At 42.4% G+C, this 23,805-nt stretch overlaps 2 protein-coding genes across 3 annotated transcripts in view; one reads left to right on the top strand and one right to left on the bottom strand.

The window, feature by feature from the left end:
- LOC135539632 (neuronal vesicle trafficking-associated protein 1-like) overlaps nucleotides 1-3,871 on the top strand; it is a 9,605-nt gene extending 5,734 nt beyond the window's left edge. Inside the window, exon 5 of the mRNA XM_064965629.1 lies at nucleotides 1,999-3,871. Within this exon, the coding sequence (XP_064821701.1) occupies nucleotides 1,999-2,190 (192 nt within the window). The 3' untranslated portion in view covers nucleotides 2,191-3,871. The remainder of the gene's footprint in view (nucleotides 1-1,998) is intronic.
- LOC135539631 (syntaxin-18-like) lies at nucleotides 3,865-23,805 on the bottom strand. 2 transcript variants are annotated; one of them, XR_010455651.1, is made up of 12 exons: nucleotides 23,599-23,805; nucleotides 13,100-13,167; nucleotides 11,765-11,880; nucleotides 6,868-6,945; nucleotides 6,694-6,760; nucleotides 6,250-6,362; nucleotides 5,702-5,799; nucleotides 5,496-5,554; nucleotides 5,303-5,372; nucleotides 5,100-5,180; nucleotides 4,217-4,875; nucleotides 3,865-4,134 (listed from the first exon to the last, which is right to left on the bottom strand). XR_010455651.1 is itself a non-coding variant. In XM_064965628.1 (11 exons), exons 1-11 carry the CDS (start codon nucleotides 23,749-23,751, stop codon nucleotides 4,780-4,782), a joined length of 999 nt encoding a protein of 332 aa, XP_064821700.1. In that variant the 5' UTR covers nucleotides 23,752-23,805; the 3' UTR covers nucleotides 3,865-4,779. The 2 variants fall into 2 exon arrangements, 1 of the variants encoding a protein (XP_064821700.1); XM_064965628.1 differs by having other exon boundaries at nucleotides 3,865-4,875.

Raw genomic sequence — 23,805 nt, 5'->3', positions numbered from 1 at the left:
CTTACGTTTTTTTCTAACGGTTCTTCCACAAACTGTTATGTGAAAGTAAATTCGGAGTGAGGTTGGGTTTATCTAGGCTCCATTGACATCTGATTTGCCCAAAGGACAATCATTGGTTCATGGCATATGGATGATTGTATCTTTCGAAGTAGTTACCATTAGCCCTATAAATGGGATGCCAAATTCATGATATTAGTAGAAAACGTTTACCTTTGGATATTATCTCTGGTATTCATTATAAGTGGCCCGATTAAGAAATCATAGGCTCTGGGGCTCTTTTTTTGGCTGTTACTTGTATGTGCTTGTCATAAGATTTAATCCACAGTTCTTTTTTTATAATGTTTTAGAAACAAAATTATGCTCTCTGCTGTATTTTGAACATTGAAAGTGGGCTCCTGTCAGTTTTTTAAATTATTATTCTCTGCCTCGGACCCCCTAAGGGCTTGGGCCCACATACACTTGTGTAAGAAAAGTTAGTTACTTTTAACTATTCAATGTTATGTAGGTAGTCTATGCAAATGAGTATGGAAGCTGATCAATGTCTGAACATGTTGACATGATAGCTCAGCCGAAACGTACACAGCTTGTTTCCCAAGCCAAGCAGGGTATATACAGTGCATTCGGAAAGTATTGACTTTTTCCAAATTGTGTTGCGTTAACGGCCTTATTCTGAAATGTATTAAATTGTTTGTTTTTCCCGCCATCAATCTACACACAATACCCCATAATGACAAAGTAAAAGCAGGTCTTTAGACATTTTTGCAAACTTACACAAATTGTTTTACTGAAACATCACATTTACATAAGTATTCAGACCCTTTAATCAGCCATTTGTTGAAGCACCATTGGCAGCGATTACAGCCTCGAGTCTTCTTGGGTAGGACGCAACAAGCTTGGCACACCTGTATTTGGGGAGTTTCTCCCATTCTTCTCTGCAGATCCTCTCAAGCTCTGTCAGGTTGGATGGGGAGCGTTACTGAACAGCTATTTTCAGGTCTCACCAGAGATGTTCGATCGGCTTCAAGTCCGGGCTCTGGCTTGTCGAAGAGTCCCGAAGAGAGTCCCAAAGCCACTCTTCCATTGTCTTGGCTGTGTGCTTAGGGTTGTTGTCCTGTTGGAAGGTGAACCTTCTTCCCAGTCTGAGATCCTGAGTGCTCTGGAGCAGGTTTTCATCAAGGATCTCTCTGTACTTTGCGCCGTTCATCTTTCCCTCGATCCTGACTAGTCTCCCAGTTCCTGCCGCTGAAAAACATCCTCACTGCATGATCCTGCCACAACTATGCTTCAACATAGGGATGATGCCAGGTTTCCTTCAGATGTGACGCTTGGCATTCAGGCCAAAGAGTTCAATCTTGGATTCATCAGACCAGACAATCTCGTTTCTCATGGTCTGAGAGACCTTTGGGTGCCTTTTGACAAACTCCAAGCGGGCTGTCATGTGCCTTTTACTGAAGAGTGGCTTCCATCAGAAACATGGTAATATAAAATGAAACAACTTCAACCACCCAACGTTTCAATGTATACATAGTTCTGAAGATTATGTTGAAATTAGATTGACGTAACAACCTGTTCGTCAGGTGTAGTCAATATAATTAAGTTTGACTCTTATTTCAATGCTTACGACGCTGGTTGAAATAAGATGAAAATGACGCTGCGGATGATATTTAAAAAAAAATCTAAATGTATTTTTCCACGTTGATTCCACATCACAATGCATTGATAAATGATGTTGAAACAACCCGTGTTTGCCCAGTGGGATGCCTCTTGTAGGTACCAATGAAGACCTTCTTTCAAAAACAATGCAGCATACAGTTGCACTTGCAAGACAGAACTTGAATCAATTCTCATTTTTTAAAATATTATTGGCACCTTGATGTTATCTTCTTTTCAGTAACGACAACGACAGGTTTTCACAAGCACTTCCAGGTCTTATCTTGTCAACATTTGTAGAGTTCTGCCTCTTGTTCCTATGCTAAAATCGCTCTCTCCCTCTTGCAGCAAGGTCGGTGCATGCCGACGGGGATATACGGCTACTACCCCCCTGGTGGTCGCGGGCGTCTCTTCACCATCATCAACCACTACAACATGGCCAAGCAGACCATCACCCGGTCCGTGTCCCCGTGGATGACCGTCATGTTAGAGGAGAAGGTCACCCAGCAGGAGACCGAGACCCACCAGAAGCTGGCCTAATCCACTGGGCTGTATTCAGAGAGGTGAAACGTTAAGAATGCTACAGATACAATTGCAATGAATAGAGCCGACCTGATGCCCAATTCTACATGAGCGCTAATCATATTTGTGCTACAAAATGTGTTTCTATCTCAGCGTTCTGTAACGTTGCAGCCTTCTGTACTAGGATCACCATCAAGCCCTGTGAAAAACTCCAAATCTGGAAAAGCGTTGGAACTAAAATGATTGTTCCTGAGCTGTACCAGTTTTAATTGTTATTGTAGAACTGCAATATATCAGAAAAAGTATTGTTTTAAATCAGTTCAATTATTTTACAGATGCCTTTGTGTAAGCAGACTGGAACAGGGGTTGAAGGGATATTGGTTTTGCTTGAATAGCATCCGCGGTTAGTTAAAATTATTTGAGGGGAGAATACTCACACAAACACATCTTGCCACATACTCGTTGACAAAACATATTTTTACACAAACGTAAAATGGGGAATAAAATCTCAGTAACCCAAATATAAACTGACTGAACCATCTAGTGTCTGTGGAGCTGGTTTAACCACACATGCACGCATGACTTTACAAGGCTTCTGCATTTCACACAAGCAGACTGTTACAAAAATACACATGAAGTACTGTCAGAGAATGTCCTGTTTAGCCCTCGAGATCCAGCTAAAATGACTGCTAAAAAAATACCGTTTTGCCTCCCCTTTTGTGGATGAATGGGGTATGACTCACTTGAAGATGCATTTTGATGATCAAAAATCATGTCCTATTGATGTTTTGGAAGTCAAATGACTCCAATGTGTAGATGAGTTTTAATTCTGGGTCTTGTTCAGTAAGCATGAAACAGGGGAACACATTTTGAAACGGGGAGATACTACCTAAACTTATCCAATAAGAAATGCCAATTTTCTGTTTCCGTTTCAAAACACTTTGCAACGCGGTGCTATACTGAACACGGCCCTGATATGACGCTCACTATATGTCTGTAGAGCTCACCTTTATTGTGGACACGGTTTGATCAGGCACTATGTCAAGGTCTTCAGAAAGCATGTGAATGCTTATTGTCACTGCATAGCATATCCCATGTCTTGTTGTTGATACTGAATGTTTTTGCATTGCTCTTGAATGTAACGTGTAATGCCATTGAATAGGGTTCTATAGTAGTCAGTCACCCTAAAAGGCAGTCAAGTCATACAGATATACCAGAGTGAGGGAAGCGTGCAGTGCAACTCTAAACGTCATATTTGACAGGAGAAATCTTCATTACTTAAAAAATGTTTTTTTTTAAAGTGTCATTAGTTTTTTCAACGATAATGACTTAAACAGAAGTACATTTGATGCTGTTTTTTTGGGGACAATTGAGGAAAATGGATTGGCTTTGAACTGTACACCAAATATCTATTAAAATGCACACATTTCACATCAACCTTGGAGTAATCCATCATATGTTAAAAAAAAAGCGATGAAGTTCCTTCATGCTCATTTCCAAAGGCAATTATTTGGATTGTGGTTCATACCATAGGCCCAGATTTCTAGATCTGTATATAATTTGGATACTATTGTTTTGCCATGAACTAGACTAGAGAATGGCTGAAGTACAATCCATATAATATATCAACTCGTGAAAGTGTGGATTTCTTGCTGTAATATGGGGAAATAAGAAAAAAAATGGAAAATGTCATTCATAAGTAGTGCTTCATTTTATTGGTGATTGGACCAGGTTTTTACACAAGCAGTGCAATGTGAAGTTATACCAACACAAATACTCCCATTGATTGATCATAACCACCATCTTCACACAAACAAAAGGCTTACACGCTCATTGTAACTCAATAACTATTCTTGATAATATCCCATCTGCAAAAGCTTAGCCTTAACTCATGGTATATTAGTAATTATTAGCCGGGTGGTTTGAGCCCTGAAAGCTGTGGTATGACAAAATATACCACAGCTAAGTGCTGTGTCTGGGCACTCCACGTTGCGCCGTGGATAAGAACAGCCATTAGCCGTGGTATATTGGCCATATCCCACACCCCATCGGGCCTTATTGCTTAATGATCTCATATCTTCTAAATGTGTACATACCATTGAATAAATACATATGAAAGACCACAAGGGTTTAAAAAAAAACATTTTCTTCATCTCAACAAAGCATAAGTACACAATATCAAGATCTCAATACAGAAAGAAAGACTAATAGTTCAGAAACCACTTCCTTCTTTTGAGAAAGACAGCAGAGGACAGTTGCTGTTGATGCAATAACAAGCGTAGTGGTCAGTATGTATGCGATACCGACTGCCCATATATACACAGTGCAGGTGGATGACAGCACTTTGTATTCGGCCAAAAGCGTGCTTTGCTGAACAGGAAGAGTTACCTAGTAACATGCATTTACACTGACTTCTAGTGGCTCGAGTACGGTTGACATGTAGTGAAGTCGTCATCAAAGCACTGGTCTGGGGTCAGTTTTCTGGGGGGGGGGGGTTTAGGAAAAGCTGGTCCTATACCCAACACTCTGTCCATCCAACCATATACTTCAATGTGAAGGGCTAGGCCCGGGCTGATGTCACTTCCTGGTTCTGCCAGGTTCAGGGGGTTAGCTGTCGTACCAATCCAGGAAGAGCAGAGAGAAGGAGCACATGACAAGGAAGAAGAGGATCCAGACACGGAATCCAGCATTGTTTTTGATGGCCTGGAAACAAGTTAAGCGTACAATGAAACAAACAGAGCGAAAACAGATCACTGGCTGTGTTGAACAACCTCAAGAGTCAGTTCTGAATATTTGGTTAAAAAAAATGTTATAAAAGTTATATCCAATGGAAATCTATGGATACTACCGTAATCTAAAAATACAACAATATACAGTATAATGAGTAGGGCAAACTACTGGGGTTGTTTAGCATAACCTGCCATTACCTCTCGTATGTCCTCGTTTCCCTCTTTAACGTTTTCAGTGGCTCCCACAACTAGCTGATGGATACTGTCGATCTCAGTTTCCTGTGAACAATGCATCGACAGGAAATAAGTAACACACACTAATAACACTTTATTAAGTGGGATGGGCGTTCTTTTCAATAGAGGCTTTTTCCTTCAGGGATGGCCAAATGGAGGTCACTCACTTGCATTAGCACCTTCTCCGCAAAGATCTCCTGGAGTCGCGAGATCTCGACGACCTTGCCCTCGATTTGCCTGAAAGACATTCGGGGAGGAGATTGACTCGTCTTTTTCACCTTTGTTTCATCTTTGACCTCAGTCATATCTAGAAATGTAGTGGTAAAATAAAATCGTCTGAAGGACTGATTAGACACTCACCTGACTTCATCTACTAGGTTGCTCATCTCACTCACCAGCCTCTGGTTCTCTTGTTCAAACTAGACAGAGTGAAACACATGTATTGTAAATGCTGTGTAGAATCTGACCCATCAGACAACAACATAAAGGCAATAATATAAGTCACACGGAGAGAGAGGGAGAGCACATAGAAGCATACACAACATCTCTGTTCCATAGTTCCATACCATCTGCATCTCCTCAGGCGAGAGCTCGTCCTCCACACGGCCCTGGCCCTCCTCCCACAGGCTCACAATGTTCTCCGGTACCTCCGTCACGCTCCGCTCTTCAGGGAGAAAACACAAAGGGAGAAATACACCCCATCTTCACTTCAAGCTCACGCAAACATCAAGTCACTCCTGTGACTGTCATAGCCATTTACTTTCCGCTCTATCCATTTCCCTTTATCACACAAAGCCACTCCTTTCATAACCATCCCTTTACCTCTATCCAATTTGCTTTATTTTAAATACAGAAGTCGACCAATTTTCATTCAAACATTTGAATTTTAGGCACTAGTAAGATTTCCACGTGCAAATAGCTCTAAATGTCAAATGATTATACCGGCAGTAGTAAATAAATGAAAATCCATGAGAGAATAACATGTTACATGTAGAGATGTGTGGGGCTGTAAATAAAGACAAACACCATATAAATAGTCGGCTGTAGTGACTCAAAATATATGTTCTTTCCAGCCAGAGTCTCTTTGTGAACTCGTCGTGGTCTCTGTACTCACCACCACCGCTGCTGCTCTCCTCCTTAGCTGTTTTCTCCTCGCTGTGCTGCTCCGCCGGTGAGCTTCTCTCTACCGCCACCCTACTGTGGTGGTGCTCTGGCTCTAGTCTGGACCTGGAGTAATAGCAAAACACCAAAGACAAGGTCAGGCTTCCTAAAAGCCCCCCGAAAAAAAACACAAGGCAAGGTCACAGCATATATTATGGAGATAGCTTACTGCCAAAATGTTGTCAATGAATGAAGAATCATTCACAAATAAACGATGTGTTATGAATATACATTTGTCAGAAATTAACTCAACGGTCCCCGAAATCAAGAATTCTGTCAATACATGAATAACTCAAGGTATTTTGTTCCATAATAGATGTGATTACTTTTAACCTTCCATTGCAATTTGTTAAACTTCAAATAAAAATAAATACATAAATATCTTTAAAACACTCACAGTCTCTTCTTGTCCACCACTCTCTTCACTCTTATAGCCCTCTGCTCGGAGTAAAGCTTGCATACTCCTACAAACAGGAATGATCAACACAAATCCGATATTGTCGACATTATTACAAAGTACTTACAATATGCACTGACGTCAAATATATCGTGACGTCGCCAATGAGCCCACCTCTCAAATATATCTCGATGAGGTCGAGGACCGCCCCCCTGTGCTCTCTGATCTGTGTCGGTAACACCTGCTTCTCGGCTGGAAGGGCGACAATAAAGGACAAAAGGGTTCTTATTATTGTGTATTATACAGTATGTCTCGTCATCATCCAAGATGGCATAGCAGTCAGACGCCCTTTGTCCTCGTCTTGTCGTGTCACGTGTATATACAGTGGGGCAAAAAAGTATTGTCAGCAGCCAATTGTGCAAGTTCTCCCACTTAAAAAGATGAGAGAGGCCTGTAATTTTCATCATAGGTACACTTCAACTATGACAGACAAAATTAGGAAAGAAAATCCAGAAAATCACATTGTAGGACTGTTAATGAATTTATTTGCAAATTATGGTGGATTCTCTTTTTTTCTTCTTCTAAAAACTCAACTTCAAAACACTCTCCTGCAACCCGCCTCACCAATTCATTTAAAAAAAAATATTATTGACCTCAAATCTGAAATCCACAACAGAAGCTAGCCAATTCACTGGCAAACGTTAGTATTCAGCTAACCACGGTTGGCGGTCATCAGCTATCCTTTAGCTCGAAAAGCTATCACCAGTTTGGTACAACACGACTCAGACCAGAGCATACCGGGACCTATTTCTCTCCATATCCCCGGATTTCTACCGCAAGCTCTGGATATTTACACCTGGATCTTGCAGCTAGCTAGCTGCTATCCGAGTGACTATTGGCTTACGTCGGTCCCGGAGCAAACATCAATTATTCCGGAGCTAGCCAGCTGAAGAGTTCCATCAGCCACTCCTGGGCTACAATCACCTATCCGGACCCGTTTTACTACGGACGCGGAGCCCCACCTGGCCTTCACGACTGGAATACCGACGTTATCTGCCCGAGGGAGTTATCCAACTGGCCCCTCCGTCGCGACGTTACCTGAACGCCTATCTGTGGCCCGCTCATCGTTAGCCATCTTATCGGCTGCTATCTGAATAGGTCCATCGGACAATTTTCTTGGGTCACTATAATTATATCTATTTTGCCAATTGGATTGGTCCCCTCTACCACATGGAACCCCACTAATCTACCGACGGAAACGCACAAGGTGGCTAAAAACAGACCTCCATCCTCTGCCAGCTTGCTACCCATGGCCCGGCTAGCTGTCTGAATCGCCGTGACCCCAACCAACCTCACTACTCACTGGACCCTTATGATCACTCGGCTAAGCATGCCTCTCAATGTCAATATGCCTTGTCCATTGCGGTTCTAGTTAGTGTTTATTGGCTTATTTCACTGTAGAGCCTCTAGCCCTGCTCATTATACCTTATCCAATCTTTCAGTTCCACCACCCACACATTGTGATGACATCATCTGGTTTCAATGAAGTTTCTAGAGAATATCTCTCTCATCATCACTCACTGCCTAGGTTTACCTGCACTGTATTCACATACTACTCTCTGTTTCCAGACGTCCTAGACGACCAATTCTCATAGCTTTTAGCCATGCCATTATCCTACTCCTCCTCTGTTCCTCTGCTGATGTAGAGGTGAATCCAGGCCCTGCAGTGCCTAGCTCCACTCCTATTCCCCAGGCGCTCTCTTTTGATGACTTCTGTAACTACAATAGCCTTGGTTTCATGCATGTTAACATTAGAAGCATCCTAATGTTTTGTTTTATTCACTGCTTTAGCACACTCTGCCAACCCGGATGTCCTAGCCGTGTCTGAATCCTGGCTTAGGAAGACCTCCAAAAACTCTGAAATCTCCATCCCTAACTACAACATTTTCAGACAAGATAGAATGACCAAAGGGGGCGGTGTTGCAATCTACTGCAGAGATAGCTTGCAGAGTTCTGTCCTACTATACAGGTCTGTACCCAAACAGAACTTCTACTTTTAAAAATCCACCTCTATAAACAAGTCTCTCACCGTTGCCACCTGCTATAGACCACCCTCTGCCCCCAGCTGTGCTCTGGACACCATATGTGAACTGATTGAAGATAGATGGGGGGCAGAGCTCGTGCTGCTAGGTGACCTAAACTGGGACATGCTTAACACCCCAGCCATCCTACAATCGAAGCTTGATGCCCTCAATCTCACACAAATTATCAATGAACCTACCAGGTACAACCCCAAAGCCATAAACACGGGCACCCTCATAGATATCATCCTAACCAACTTGTCCTCTAAATACACCTCTGCTGTTTTCAACCAAGATCTCAGCAATCACTGCCTCATTGCATGCATCTGTAATGGGTCAGCGGTCAAGCGATCACTCATCACTGTCAAGCACTCCCTGAAACACTTCAGCGAGCAGGCCTTTCTAATCGACCTGGCCCAGGTATCCTGGAAGGATATTGACCTCACCCCATCAGTAGAGGATGCCTGGTTATTTTAAAAAATGCCTTCCTCACCAACTTAAATAAGCATGACCCATTCAAGAAATGTTGAACCAGGAACAGATATAGCCCTTGGTTCTCTCCAGACCTGACTGCACTTAACCAACACAAAAACATCCTATGGCGTTCTGCATTAGCATCGAACAGCCCTCGTGATATGCAACTTTTCAGGGAAGTTAGAAACCAATATACACAGGCAGTTAGAAAAGCCAAGGCTAGCTTTTTCAAGCAGAAATTTGCTTCCTGCAACACAAACTCAAAAAAGTTCTGGGACACTGTAAAGTCCATGGAGAATAACAACATCTCCTCCCAGCTGCCCACTGCACTGAGGATAGGAAACTCTGTCACCACCAATAAATCCATTATAATTGAGAATTTCAATAAGCATTTTTATACGGCTGGCCATGCTTTCCACCTGGCTAACCCTACCCCGGTCAACAGCACTGCACCTCCCACAACAACTCACCCAAGCCTTCCCCATTTCTCCTTCTCCCAAATCCAGTCAGCTGATATTCTGAAAGAGCTGCAAAATCTGGACCCGGCAAATCAGCCAGGCTAGACATACTGGACACTCTCTTTCTAAAATTATCTGCCGAAATTGTTGCAACCCCTATTACTAACTAGCCTGTTCAACCTCTCTTTCGTGTCGTCTGAGATTTCGAAAGATTGGAAAGCTGCCGCGGTCATCCCCCTCTTCAAAGGGGGTGACACTCTAGACCCAAACTGCTACAGACCTTTATCTATCCTACTCTGTCTTTCCAATGTCTTCGAAAGCCAAGTTAACAAACAGATTACCGACCATTTTGAATCGCACCGTATCTTCTCCGCTATGCAATCTGGTTTCAGAGCTGGTCATGGGTGCACCTCAGTTTAGGATGCTCAAGGTCCTAAATGACATCATAACCGCCATCGATAAGAGACATTACTGTGCAGCCGTATTCATCGACCTGGCCAAGGCTTTCGACTCTGTCAATCACCACATCCTCATCGGCAGAGTCGATAGCCTTGGTTTCTCAAATAATTGCCTAGCCTGGTTCACCAACTACTTCACTGATAGAGTTCAGTGTGTCAAATCGGAGGGCCTGTTGTCCGGGCCTCTGGCAGTCTCTATGGGGGTGCCACAGGTTTTAATTCTTGGGCCGGCTCTCTTCTCTACATCAATGATGTAGCTCTTGCTGCTGGTGAGTCTCTGATCCACCTCTACGCAGACGACACCATTCTGTATACTTCTGGCCCTTCTTTGGACACTGTGTCAACAACCCTCCAGACGAGCTTCAATGCCATACAGCTCTCCTTCCGTGGCCTCCAACTTCTCTTAAATACAAGTAAAACTAAATGCATGCTTTTCAACTGATCACTGCCTGCACCTGCCCGCCCGTCCAGCATCACCACTCTGGATGGTTCTGACTTAGAATATGTGGACAACTACCTAGGTGTCTGGTTAGACTGTAAACTCTCCTTCCAGACTCACATCAAACATCTCCAATCCAAAGTTAAATCTAGAATTGGCTTCCTTCACTCATGCTGCCAAACATACCCTCATAAAACTGACCATCCTACTGATCCTCGACTTCGGCGATGTCATCTACAAAATAGCCTCCAATATCCTACTCAATAAATTGGATGCAGTCTATCACATTGCCATCCGTTTTGTCACCAAAGCCCCATATACTACCCAACACTGCGACCTGTACACTCTCGTTGGCTGGCCCTCGCTTCATACTCGTCGCCAAACCCACTGGCTCCAGGTCATCTACAAGACCCTTCTAGGTAAAGTCCACTCTTATCCCAGCTCGCTGGTCACCATAGCAGCACCCACCTGTAGCACACGCTCCAGCAGGTATATCTCTGGTCACCCCCAAAACCAATTCTTCATTTGACCACCTCTCCTTCCAGTTCTCTGCTGCCAATGACTGGAACGAACTACAAAAATCTCTGAAACTGGAAACACTTATCTCTCTCACTAGCTTTAAGCACCAGCTGTTAGAGCAGCTCACAGATTACTGCACATAGCCCATCTATAATTTAGCCCAAACAACTACCTCTTCCCCTACTGTATTTACCTCTTCCCCTGAAATATTTATTTATTTCTACTTTGAACATTCTTCCACTGTAAATCTACCATTCCAGTGTTTCACTTGCTATATTGTATTTACTTCGCCACCATGGCCTTAAAAAAAACTTTACCTCCCTTATCTCACCTCATTTTCTCACATTATATATAGACTTATTTTTCTATTGTAATATTGACTGTATGTTTGCTTTACTCCATGTGTAACTCTGTGTTGTTGTATGTGTCAAACTGCTTTGCTTTATCTTGGCTAGGTCGCAGTTGTAAATGAGAACTTGTTCTCAACTTGCCTACCTGGTTAAATAAAGGTGGAATAAATAAATAAAATAAAAATGTCCAGTACATGCTACCCAATGGATTCACTCTCACACACACACACACACACACACACACACACACACACACACACACACACACACACACACACACACACACACACACCTTCAGAGCGGAGCTGCTTGATGGCCTCAGAGCAGGTTCTCATGAAGATCTGGGCGTCCTGGTCGATCTGGTCTCGCTCATTGTCTGTCATCCGGGTTAGGTCTGACGAGATGAGACTACAAAACACACAAAGCAATTGAAAGGAAACAAATCATATTTGGACCCAGATTTGCTGTAATGAAGGTCTGCAGATTCTCTACAGTTAAGTGCTAAGCCTATGTTGCCCTCTAGTGGATTCCTAATTTACAGCTCATAGATCATTCCCTCAGTTCAGGATGACTGACATGCTCATTTTTCATTTTCTGTCAAAGAAACATGAAAAAAGGCACCCAGACCTTTTCTGTGTTTGCAGTGCATAATAACTTTTAAAAAATCCAAATAAATACTTAAGTAAATTCTATGGGAAGATCACATAATGTACTTCTTCCCATGTAAACTATTATGTTTTAATTTATTACATTTTTAATGCACGTGACAGGTTTTTAAATCACATTTTTTTTGGGGGGGGGGCTAATAGATCCAAATTAATGGCTCTAAACTAAGGCAAGAAAATGTGAAAACGTTTTTCAAGGCCCGCCCTGCGAGCGCGCACACACTGCCCTCGGGGCCTTGACCAGATGAAGCCTATGATTAGTCCCAGGGCGTGATTTGCTCTTCACTTGGTTGCAGCTCAATTATTCCACCCAATTAGACTGAGTCTCCAAAAGACCACCCCACTCGCTACTGACCTTGTGCCAGCGCCTAACTTTCCCAACCACCCACCTCAATTAGACCAGTCAGACCTTAGAGCCTGCAACACAGCCTGCAGTCAACTCTGTAGACAGACACAGAGACAGACACAGAGACAGAGACAGACACAGAGACAGACACAGAGACAGACACAGAGACAGACACAGAGACAGACACAGAGACAGACACAGAGACAGACACAGAGACAGGACAGACAGGACAGACAGACCAGACAGACCAGACAGGACAGACAGACGCTCCGCCCAATTTGGCCCCTAAGCCTATATAACTACTGCTTAGGCTTATGGTGATTAGTTAATGCCATCTACTTCTTTGACAATGAAGGCTCTAGGGTTGAGAAGGTTAAAACCTTTTTTGGATCCTTTATGAGACTGATGTTTCAAAGAGGAAAAAGCTCAATCAAGTTGTCAAAAGGTTAGATACATCCCATTCCACGTGGAGGCCGAGCTGAACCTTTCCTGGAGGATTTTCTTTAGGACAAACATGTGAAAAGGGATTAGCCCTACATCTTATAGCCACATGAAAGTCACCATTGAAAACAGACAGTAAAAAGGGCAGGGTTTGGTGACCTGAGACGAGGATTACCTTCCAGCATTCACATAGTCCTTCCTGTGCTGCAGCAGAAAGTCTTTCAGCTTGGTGATGTTGGAGATCTGTCAAAATGAAGAGAAAACACATTAGAGAAGTCTATCAATGTCTTCATGTCTCGCTCTCTATTTGTGGGCCACATCTCTTTTCCTCTTCATGATTTTGTCCCTGTCATGTCTTAAAGTAATGATGGACTGTCATTTCTCTTTGCTTATTTGAGCTGGTCTTGCCATAATATGGACTTTGTCTTTTACCAAATAGGGCTATCTTCTGTATACCACCCTTGTCACAACACTACTGATTGGCTCAAACTCATTAAGAAAGAAAGAAATTCCACTAATTAACTTTTAACAAGGCACACCTGTTAATTGAAATGCATTCCAGGTGACAAACTCATGAAGTTTGTTGAGAGAATGCTAAGAGTTTGCAAAGCTGTCATCAAGGCAAAGGGTGGCTACTTCGAAGAAAATCAAATACAAAATATATTTGGATTTAACACTTTTTTTAGTTACTAAATTATTCCATGTGTGTTATTTCATAGTTTTGATGTATTCACTTTTATTCTACAATGTAAAAAATAGTAAATCAAATAAATAAAGAGAAACTCTTGACTCAGTAGGTGTCCAAACTTTTGACTGGTACTGTATGTATGTATATAATTATTATTATTATTATTATTACACATTTTCTCCGCTCCTGACTGCATGTGCTGCCATAGAAATAGAATGAATAGAACGGGTGTCTCCATTCAAGTCAATAACGGCATAATGGGTGGACTGGTAGCCATTACGAGTGTATCCATAGGAACAACGCTAGGTTGAAGATGACAATATTACATGTCTCGCACAGCCGAATGCTGCAAACATGTCTGAGAGGTTGGTGGATTTCATTCATTCACTGGTAGACCAAAGAGTTAGATTCAGGCCCTGCTTGCAGGTCTCAAGTTAGGCCTTCCATTAAAATGACAAAACTTAGCAGTCATTGACTGTGACAGGCCAACTTGTCCATCTGTCTCGCTCTATCCATTCTGAATTTTACAAATTCATATTTGTTTACCGCAGGACATACCAAATTCAAACTGCCAATTTTCTTGTTAGCCTAGCTCAGGTAAATAAAATTATACTCTTCTATACACTGTTGCTCCCTGACAGAAAACATTTAAATACGCCTGAAATGTATAATCTGTCGAACTATGTATCACAGATAAAATGTCCGGGAAGATGTGTGCACAGGAAAACCAGAGGAAACTCTGTGGAATCCAATATTTGCTCCTATAATTCGGTTAACATCGAAAAACCCTTAATTGCTTCCCCATCCACAGAGTGGAGCGCAAGAAGGACAGACTACACACACAGCAGGCTCTGTTTGTGAAAATATAGGTCTTTTTTTCTTATGAGAGAATCCAGACAAGCGCCATGTTGAAAATGACACAATGAGTTCGACTGTGACAGAGACCCAGGGCGAGCGGGATTATTTTTCTAAAGCCAAACTACGCCGTCTTCGGTCCAGTTTTTTTCTTCTAATGACCGTAATTACCAAATTGCTGCAGTGGTAAAGCACGACCTGGGTCTTGGTCTCTAATGGCGACTCTAAAAATATCAACGAGAAGAAAACGACAGGACTGTGAAAAGAAAAGGTTAAAAATAAAATACAGCTACAATTTGCTTGAAACCCATCACCTCTCCTAGGAAGCAAATAAGCATAGATGACTCGAGGTGTGACATTGCTTCAGAGCAATTAGAACAGAGCAGGTTTAAGATAACCGAGTAAAGGGCTGTGGCGGTGAGTCGACCCTTGTAATAATACAATTATCAGGGGTCAAAAGTTAATCGTTGTTCAGAGCACTTGTGAAGGGGTTGAGTGAAGCACAATGTTCCCATGGTTGAAAGGCAGGAGTGTGTTGCTGTCTGCGTCGTTGTCTGCGGTCTGCGTCGTTGTCTGCGGTCTGCGTCGTTGTCTGCGGTCTGCGTCGTTGTCTGCGGTCTGCGTCGTTGTCTGCGGTCTGCGTCGTTGTCTGCGGTCTGCGTCGTTGTCTGCGGTCTGCGTCGTTGTCTGCGGTCTGCGTCGTTGTCTGCGGTCTGCGTCGTTGTCTGCGGTCTGCGTCGTTGTCTGCGGTCTGCGTCGTTGTCTGCGGTCTGCGTCGTTGTCTGCGGCCTGCGTCGTTGTCTGCGGCGCGTCGTTGTCTGCGGCCTGCGTTGTCTGCGGTCTGCGTCGTTGTCTGCGGTCTGCGTCGTTGTCTGCGGTCTGCGTCGTTGTCTGCGGTCTGCGTCGTTGTCTGCTGTCGCTCGCTGTCTGCTGTCTGCGTCGTTGTCTGCAGTCTGTGTCGTTAGATTCAAGATAAATGCCCTGTCTGGGATGGGCAACTCCAATCCTCGGGGGCCTGAGTGTCTTTATTTTCCTCTTCTCCCAGACACTGACTATATAAATCGCAGCTATAAACCCATATCATGCTATTTTGGCCTATAATAGATTACTAATGTGCTATTTGAAATAATGGGCTACATTCTGCTTTTGTATCACACCTTCTCACCAGCAGGTAGCAATAGGCTGCCAGTATTGGATCCCCACTGGCTTTCAGGAGAGAACAGAGGAGAAGAGAGAAGATGTCAAGAGTGCTGGTTCGGGGGGGGGGTTGATCTGTCTCCTGTGTGTATACATTTGGGCTCAGATTCCCACTGCAACCTCCAGGGTTTGCAGGGGGTCACCGGGATCAATTGCTCTTGTAACTTAAGACTCTAAAGAGCTAGTAATACCTAAACAATGAGGAAGGGGGTAGCCTTGTGCTTGCGGCTGGAGGAGAGTGCGTGTGTGTCCCTGCCAAAGTATGCGAATGTATATGAAATGTGCTTGTGCGCGTATGTTGTGTTTGGAGCGAGGCAGCAGGAGGAGACAGTCTGCCGGGCTACATCTAATCTCATCATCATCAAGGACCCCCACTTTATCTTCTCACTCTCTCCTGCCCCTCAGCCTGTACGAAGCGCAAACAAACCATCACAGTGCATTATTATAAAAATGTAAAAGACTTAGTCAGCTGATTTTTTCTTAAGTCAGTCTGGGTAGGCTCTTTATTTGACTAAAACCAGGTAACTGAGACAATTTGATAATGATCACCCAGACTCCATTGCTTGACCCTGAGCTGTCCATTTTGAAGCCTGTCCAAATCTGATTTGAGATCTATAGACTATAACTAGCCTAATTGTTCAAAGAAGACACTATGAGAAACACTTAAAGCTCTATGCAGTGGAGGGGACGTCGCCACATTGATTTTTCTCACTGCATTTACTCTTGTGTATTAGAAATGGAGATTTCTGGTCAGTCACAGCAACGCAGTCAATAATCTACACTCGCATTCAAAGCCAATCTAGGAGCTTTAAAAAAAAAATTGTCAAAGAATGTGCATTTTGTAGGGTAATAATCTGGACTACAGCAAACATTCCTAAACATCTCAGATTTCAAAAGAAATAGAGAAAAATACATTAAAACCAAAATAAGTTTTATTGTTTTAGTTAAAACTAGGCCTATGAATACTGCGGTGTTCCCATAGTAGACTCATGGCGGCAGGATGATACCGGATGTCACTGTTTTCAATGAGATGACGACAGCAAATTCTGCCACAAAATACCATCCACTGGGTCCACTTTGTGGTTCAAAGTGCTTTATTTATTCAGTTACAAATGTTGGCCGTAAGTTAGCGTGTTCTTCTAACCAGCTAGCCAGGCCAACTGCCAAGTAACGTACGGTAGTCCACGAGTTTTCATGCCATCCAATCAGACTTTTTTGAGTCACATACTTCAACGCAGCATAAACAAAGAACAAAAGTACAAGTTTAACGAGGAGGCCACTGTCGTTCTCCTGTTACTCTAATGTCAGATGTCGAGTTTTTGCCCTCGACAAGTAAATTGTTTCTGAAAACTCAACAGCAGCATATTGTTCTGCAAATGCATCCAAGTTGTGCACATCACTGTATTTAAAAACATTATTTTCCTTTTGAACGTGTTCACTTGATGAACAAAGGCTCTGAGTTTTAATCCTGTTCAAAGCAGCGCTTTCTCCTGACGACAATGGATGCGAACAATGTCATATTCAAGCTTCATTGAGAAAGAAAGAAATTGGGGACACATCAGACTTCCCCTCAGAACCTCTACCCCTTCACTTATTTTAGCCCAGTCTTTGTTTTGAACTTTAATGGAAAACATGACTAACAAACCTTAATGTTGTGTTGTTTGTTGGGTAGTTGAGCAACACTAATGTTTGGTTTTGTTGCACTTCAAGGATTCATTGATGAAACACACAGATGGACACATTCCCCTTGAGGCCTGTGTATATGGTGACCACGGTAGAACAGACTAGATTAAACTAATGTAGGCTACCCAAATGCAAATGTTAACTGGTAATTAGGTTTGCCTAATTCTTTGACACATGTTCAATGTTTATCGTGTCTTTGTGAAAAAGGTTTGTACGGAACAAATGATGAGGTGAAAATATATATTTTTTTAAATGAAGCAAGCTTTTATGCAACACCTTTTTGTTTGTCATATTACAAAAGCCCTGAAAAAGTTTACAATTGTTTTGAGAAAAGTCACTTTCCCCTCTAAGGTTTGTTCTGGTTGTCCCTGAGCCTGAGAGTGGATGTTCCCTAGTTTGTGATTGAGGACATTTTTCTGCCTATTTTAATACAGATATGTTAAATAATAACCTAATTGAGAATGCTTGAGTAATCAATTATCCTATTGATTACTTATTGTCTTATGTGACCTAGGCCTATTTGTCAAGGAGTGAGCCTCATTGCTTAATTAAATAATGACGTTATGGCTCATATCAATCTGAATTTTGCCGATAAAGCCTGTGTCTCTGAAGCAGTACAATATTTTCGTTACAATTACACTGTTTAGTCTGCCAAGTATCTGGATTTCATCTCGCTGCCCCCTAAGTTTGACACTCGTGCACAGACCTGTGTTTGTGCATTTACGTCTCCATATTTTACACTTTATTTTTTATTTTTTGTTTTTTTTACCAAACTGGCAAAATCCCCTTTCTTGAAATGTCTGTGGAGAAATGCTAGATAAGATTGTATTCCGCACTTGCATTTGATGCCTCAAAATTATATTTTTCTGACCTCCGTGCGAAAACAGAGCAGAGATTAAACCAACTGGTAAAGACAGTGTTTAGCAGGACATTCAGATCAGGTAAATCCCCTCAAATCCCAACCTGATGGTGAGAGAATGCAGTTGAGTGAGTGAGAGAAATATAGATGTATTTTTTTTAAATTTAAAAAAGAACTTTGTGGGAGATAAGACTAGTGAGACTACAAAACATAAATCACTGATCATGACAGCAGATGCAGGTTCATGGCAATTATTGTGGGATAACATGCAAAAACTTGCTCTGTGTCAAAAGGGAGAAGAGGAAGCAAATGGGGTGAAGAGATTTGTTCAAATTAGGTGTGTGATTCTCAGGTAATGTGGCCAACAAATATAACCTAGGCTTGTACCTTATCTCTTAGCCTAACAGTTAGACTATGGCTTTCTATTTTTAGAGCAGCTACATTCCATCAAAGCATCACATTTACTAACCCTGTGTAAGCACTTAAAATCCTTAGATTTTGACAGAAAGTGTTTTTCCCCCAATAGGAGAGACTGTTTTAGGGAATTTCTCAGACATTGACAGTTCACTTGCGAACAGAAAAATAAAGTCTGAAAATGCACCCAGGTTATCAAAATGTAACTCAATGTTTTGAGAATATACCAGATCATAATTTCCATTTCAAAATACGCCATGAGAGGGCAACCCCTACCTCGCTCGAGTTGGGTAATAAACACATATTTCTAAGTGCTGGCTGATCACCTCACTTTTCGGACATTCAAAGAAAACACAGTAAAAAGCAGTCCATTGTGGAACGGCGCTCCTGATTTGAACAATTTCGGGGTGACCTCCTGCATTTAAACACGAGAAGAGCAGCCTGCTGTGGAGATGAGGAGGAGAGCCGTGAAACTGAGATCACAGTGCCCCAAACCGACCCCTGAGGTAAAAGATTCCCTCCCGATCACCGCACCCCAGACACTTACTAGCCGCTCTTACTAGTCCATCAAGCATTTTGTTTCGCCATAAAAAAGGTTCACTTGCTGCAAAGGGTAAAGTTTTAAGAGAAAAAAAAACAACCCATACATGCTACTTTATATTTGTTTACTTTGAAGTTTTTCCTCCCTATCTGTTTTGTGAAGTGTCACTGGGAACTGAGAAGGCAGTGCATGTCTTGGAGGGCGCCCACATATGTTCAGCATTAGGGGCCGGCCGTCAACATTGTTACTTGGGACCTAATTTAATGTTTTCTCTGCTTTGATCTTCCACCTTTAATCACTGGCTCTTGGGAGGATCGGCTTTCCTCAAGAAATTGTTAGAAAGCTGAAAGAAAATGTTATTGCAGCATGTTTATGGAATCAAACATGTGAAGAGAGGGCTCGCACACAGAAAAAAAATGGATCCTGTATCTGAAGTCTTACAGAGAAAAGGATGAGGGGGTGGGGGCAGATGAAAACCACCACATAACTGTATGCAGTGAGGACATTCCAAAATTTCAATTTCTCCAAACATTGGTTCACCAAGATCGTTCCAGATGATATCGGTAGCACAGGGGAGACAGCGGGAGGGTGGGGGCCCAGGGTCGGGGAGTGGGCACCACAGGCTAGGTTTGAGTTTCCTCAAATCAGCATCCCTGCTTTCATTAAACCATCATTTCCAATATCGTTGCAACAGGGGTGCGAGAGGCATAACAAAGCATAGTTGTGTGGAGCTGAGTGACTGGGCTTGTTTCTCCTGGCTATGGTTGGTGGGGACATCAGGTATGGATCAAGAGCTGATGTCCTTGGGGAAATCCAGAGGAGTTCTTCAAGGTGCCTTTGATAGGGCTTGTATCCATGATACTCACTTCTGCATAGTGGTCATGCTGCATGTGGCGCACTTATTCTATTTGCCAGTCGCTTTCAATGAGTCCTCTTTATTTCTACACCAATGATGGGTCGCGACTATGTGGTGGTGAGAGTCTGAAAGTCCGGGAAGACCACAGATCTAGATCCATGGATCGATCCCCAACCTACTGCATTTGAATGACATGTAAGAAAAAAAAGAGGAAGATGTGGGGGTGGAAACACAGCCTCTCATCAGGACGGTCCATCACTGGGTGTTTCCTATTAGGCTAACATTGGAACTGGCTTTAATCAAGGAAGGCCCAAAACTTTTTCAGGCTCCGGCCGCCTAAGCCAGACTGTTCTCTCTGCTACCGCACAGCAAGCGGTACTAATGCACTAAGTACTAAGTCTGGAATCAACAGGACCCTGAACAGCTTCTACCCCCAAGCCATAAGACTACCAAACGAGACAGGTTATAGCTAATTAAATGGCTACCCGGAGTATCTGCAATGACCCAATTTTTACACTAACTCTATGTACATACACTGGACTCGACCCACACATACTTACCCTGACAACCCAACACACACTACATACTGTGCATTCGGCAAAGTATTCAGACCCCTTCAAATTTTGTTACGTTACAGCCTTGTTCTAAAATTGATTTATTTTTTATAATCCTCAGCAATCTATACACAATACCCCATAATGACAAAGCGAAAACAGGTTAAGAATTTTTTGCAAATGTATTAAATATTTTAAAAAACAAATACCTTATTTATATAAGTATTCACACCCTTTGCTATTAGACTAGAAATTGAGCTCAGATGCATCCTGTTTTCATTGAACATCCTTGAGGTGTTTCTACAACTTGGAGTTCACCTGTAGTAAATTCAATTGATTGGACATGATTTGGAAAGGCACACACCTGTCTATATAAGGACCCAGAGTTGACAGTGCATGTCAGAGAAAAAAAACAAGCTATGAGGTCAAAGGAAATGTCCGTAGAGCTCTGAGACAGGACTGTGTCGAGGCACATATCTGGGGAAGGGTACCAAAACACATGACAGCCTGCTTGGAGTTTGCCCAAAGGCACCTAAAGACTCTCAGACCATGAGAAACAAGATTATTTGGACTGATAAAACCAAGATTGAACTCCAAGTGTCACATCTGGAGGAACCCAGGCACCGCTCATTATCTGGCCAATACCATCCCTACGGTGAAGCATGGTGGTGGCAGGATCAGCAGCAGGGACTGGGAGATTAGTCAGGATCGAGGGAAAGGAACGGAGCAAAGCATAGTAAGATTCTTGATGAAAACCCGCTCCAGAGCGCTTAGGACCTCAGACTGGGATAAACGTACACCTTCCAACAGGATAATGACCCAAGCACACTGCCAAGACAATGCAGGAGTGGCTTCGGGACAAGTCTCTGAATGTCCTTGAGTGGCCCAGCCAGAGCCTGGACTTGAACCCCATCGCACATCTCCGGACAGACATGAAAATAGCTGTGCAGCAATGCGAGAAACTCCCCAAATACAGGTGTGCCAAGCTTGTTGTGTCATACCCAAGAAGACTGGAGGCTGTAATCACTGCCAAATGTGCTTCAACAAAGTACTGGGTAAAGGGTCTGAATACTTATTTTTTATTTTTAATATATATTTTTTTGCTTTGTCATTATGGGATATTGTGTGTAGATTGATGAGAAAAATACAACTTGATCAATTTTTGAACAAGGCTGTAACGTAACATAATGGGGGGAAAAATAAAGGGGTCTGAATACTTTCTGAATGCACTGTATGCCCACAAACACATATGCATACTGATTCCACACACTTTCCCACTCAGCACATACGCTGGTACTGTCTATTTTCTATCCTGTTGCCCAGTCACTTCACCCCTACCTACAGTGCATTCAAAAAGTACTCATATACCCTCCACTTATTCCACATTTTGTTGTGTTACAGCCGAACAGATGGGCAGAAAACGGAGGAGAAAAAAACACAAGGAAATCAAAAGATAACTTATCTAAAGGGATTTGACTTCTCAAACACGGCAAAAAGACGACACAATATGATGCCCTGACACCTTATTAATTCAGCCACTTACTTAGCTAACTAGTAAGTAAAACATTTAGGGGTCATGTTAATGCAGAATTCTTCATTTTTCATGCAGGATTTTTTTTCTAAACGCATAATACATATCTTGCGGCGTTTTGTAAACGCAAATCTAAAATGCTTCTTATTGTAATTTCTGCTCCGGCATCAGACTAATTTTGTGCTTGCACTAAAGTATTTTTTGTGAAGAAAAACTATAGTTGTACATCCGATAACTCTATTGAAGCAACAACAAAAAAACACGACTTTCAATATAAAATGTGACCCCTGTCAATACACAGCTGGACTCGACTGCTCCTGCTTTCCCCAGTTGTGCTATTTACAAACAAACACGTGACTGGCTCAACTGTTCTGGGGAACTATGGTAAGCTTCATAATGCAAAATAATGTGACAGGTGAAATGAAGAACGCAATCTGTTTTATCTTCTAACATATTGCACAATTTGATGGCAGGTATTTCCTAAAAAAGTAGCTACAAGTAGTAAAATGTATAGAAACATTTCAAAACAGTATTGAAAAAACATCCTGTGGCTATTTCCAAATACACCCAAGCCTAATATTTGCCCATTATTATTTTCAAACGTCTTCAAGCTCTGTCAAATTGGTTGTTGATCATTGCAAGACAAACATTTTCAGGTCTGGCTATAGATTTTTAAATAGATTTATGTCAAAACTGTAACTCGGCCACTCAGGAACATTCAGTCTTCTACATCTCCAGTGTAGATTTGGCCTTATGTTTTAGGTTATTATCCTGCTGAAAGTTGGATTCATCTCCCAGTGTCTGGTGGAAAGCAGTTTTCCTCTAGGAGTTTGCCTGTGATTGGCTCCATTCCGTTTTTTTTTTATTCGCGACCATTACAAGCATACCCATAACCTGATGCTGCCACACCTATGCTTGAAAATATGGAGAGTTGTACTCAGTAAATCGAATTGTGCTCAAGAATGTGTTAGTCTTATGAACCACAACGACATGAGGCAACAGTCCAACAATCTGTGACTGTCCACTTTTGCGCAGAAAATGTGTAGCTATCTAGCTAGTAGAATACACTGACGGTATGTAAAGCGATCTGGAACGCACCACTAACCTGTCAAATGCAAAAAGTAGTAGGTGGCTAGCTAAGTTACATGCCAAGTTCTGAACGTTTGAGCAAAGTATTACTGTTTACTTAGAGGTCGATATAAGTAGCGAGCACATCATAGACCTAGGCATTTTTAGATAGCTGGCTAGTTGTTAGCTAACGTTAGGTGTTAACTTTCACGACTTCCAGATACATTTGACTAATGTCGTTAGCACGCTAGCCTCTGACTCGGCTAACGTTATCTAACTGACGAGCTAGCTAGCTACCATTTGCTATAACGGCACGCGAACTCTTATCAATTTCCATCTCTACACAACTGTTATTAAAATAAATGAGCTACATTAACTAACGTTAGCTAGCAAGGCAAACGTTAGCCTGTGCAGTGAGTGTCACTCACCACTTCCTTCGCCTTGAGAGAAAATCCATGTTTGGGTCTGCTCTTCTTGAAGATTTCATCTTTAGGCAAATCAAACCCTACTCCGATAGCTTTATTTCGTGTTTTTACCGTTTTGACACTGGCTTTGAACAGTACAGTTATATCAACAGCCATTTCTGTCAGTAGCACGGCAGCACACGCCACTGTCAACAGCGACACGTCACCACA

Source organism: Oncorhynchus masou, chromosome 5 (assembly GCF_036934945.1).
Source record: "Oncorhynchus masou masou isolate Uvic2021 chromosome 5, UVic_Omas_1.1, whole genome shotgun sequence".
Taxonomy (NCBI): domain Eukaryota; kingdom Metazoa; phylum Chordata; class Actinopteri; order Salmoniformes; family Salmonidae; genus Oncorhynchus; species Oncorhynchus masou.
Note: the sequence above shows the minus strand (reverse complement) of the source record. Positions and strands in the feature narration are given on the sequence as shown.

What these genes read in the sequence shown, in the direction of transcription:
- LOC135539631 (XM_064965628.1), bottom strand. Translation starts at nt 23,751, where the DNA reads ATGGCTGTTGATATAACTGTACTGTTCAAAGCCAGTGTCAAAACGGTA. An exon ending in CAAGCAGCTCCGCTCTGAAG is followed by an intron (nt 6,946 to 11,764) that starts GTGTGTGTGTGT and finishes TCGCCCTTCCAG; the next exon opens with CCGAGAAGCAGGTGTTACCG. An exon ending in CGGAGAAGGTGCTAATGCAA is followed by an intron (nt 5,181 to 5,302) that starts GTGAGTGACCTC and finishes CATTGTTCACAG; the next exon opens with GAAACTGAGATCGACAGTAT.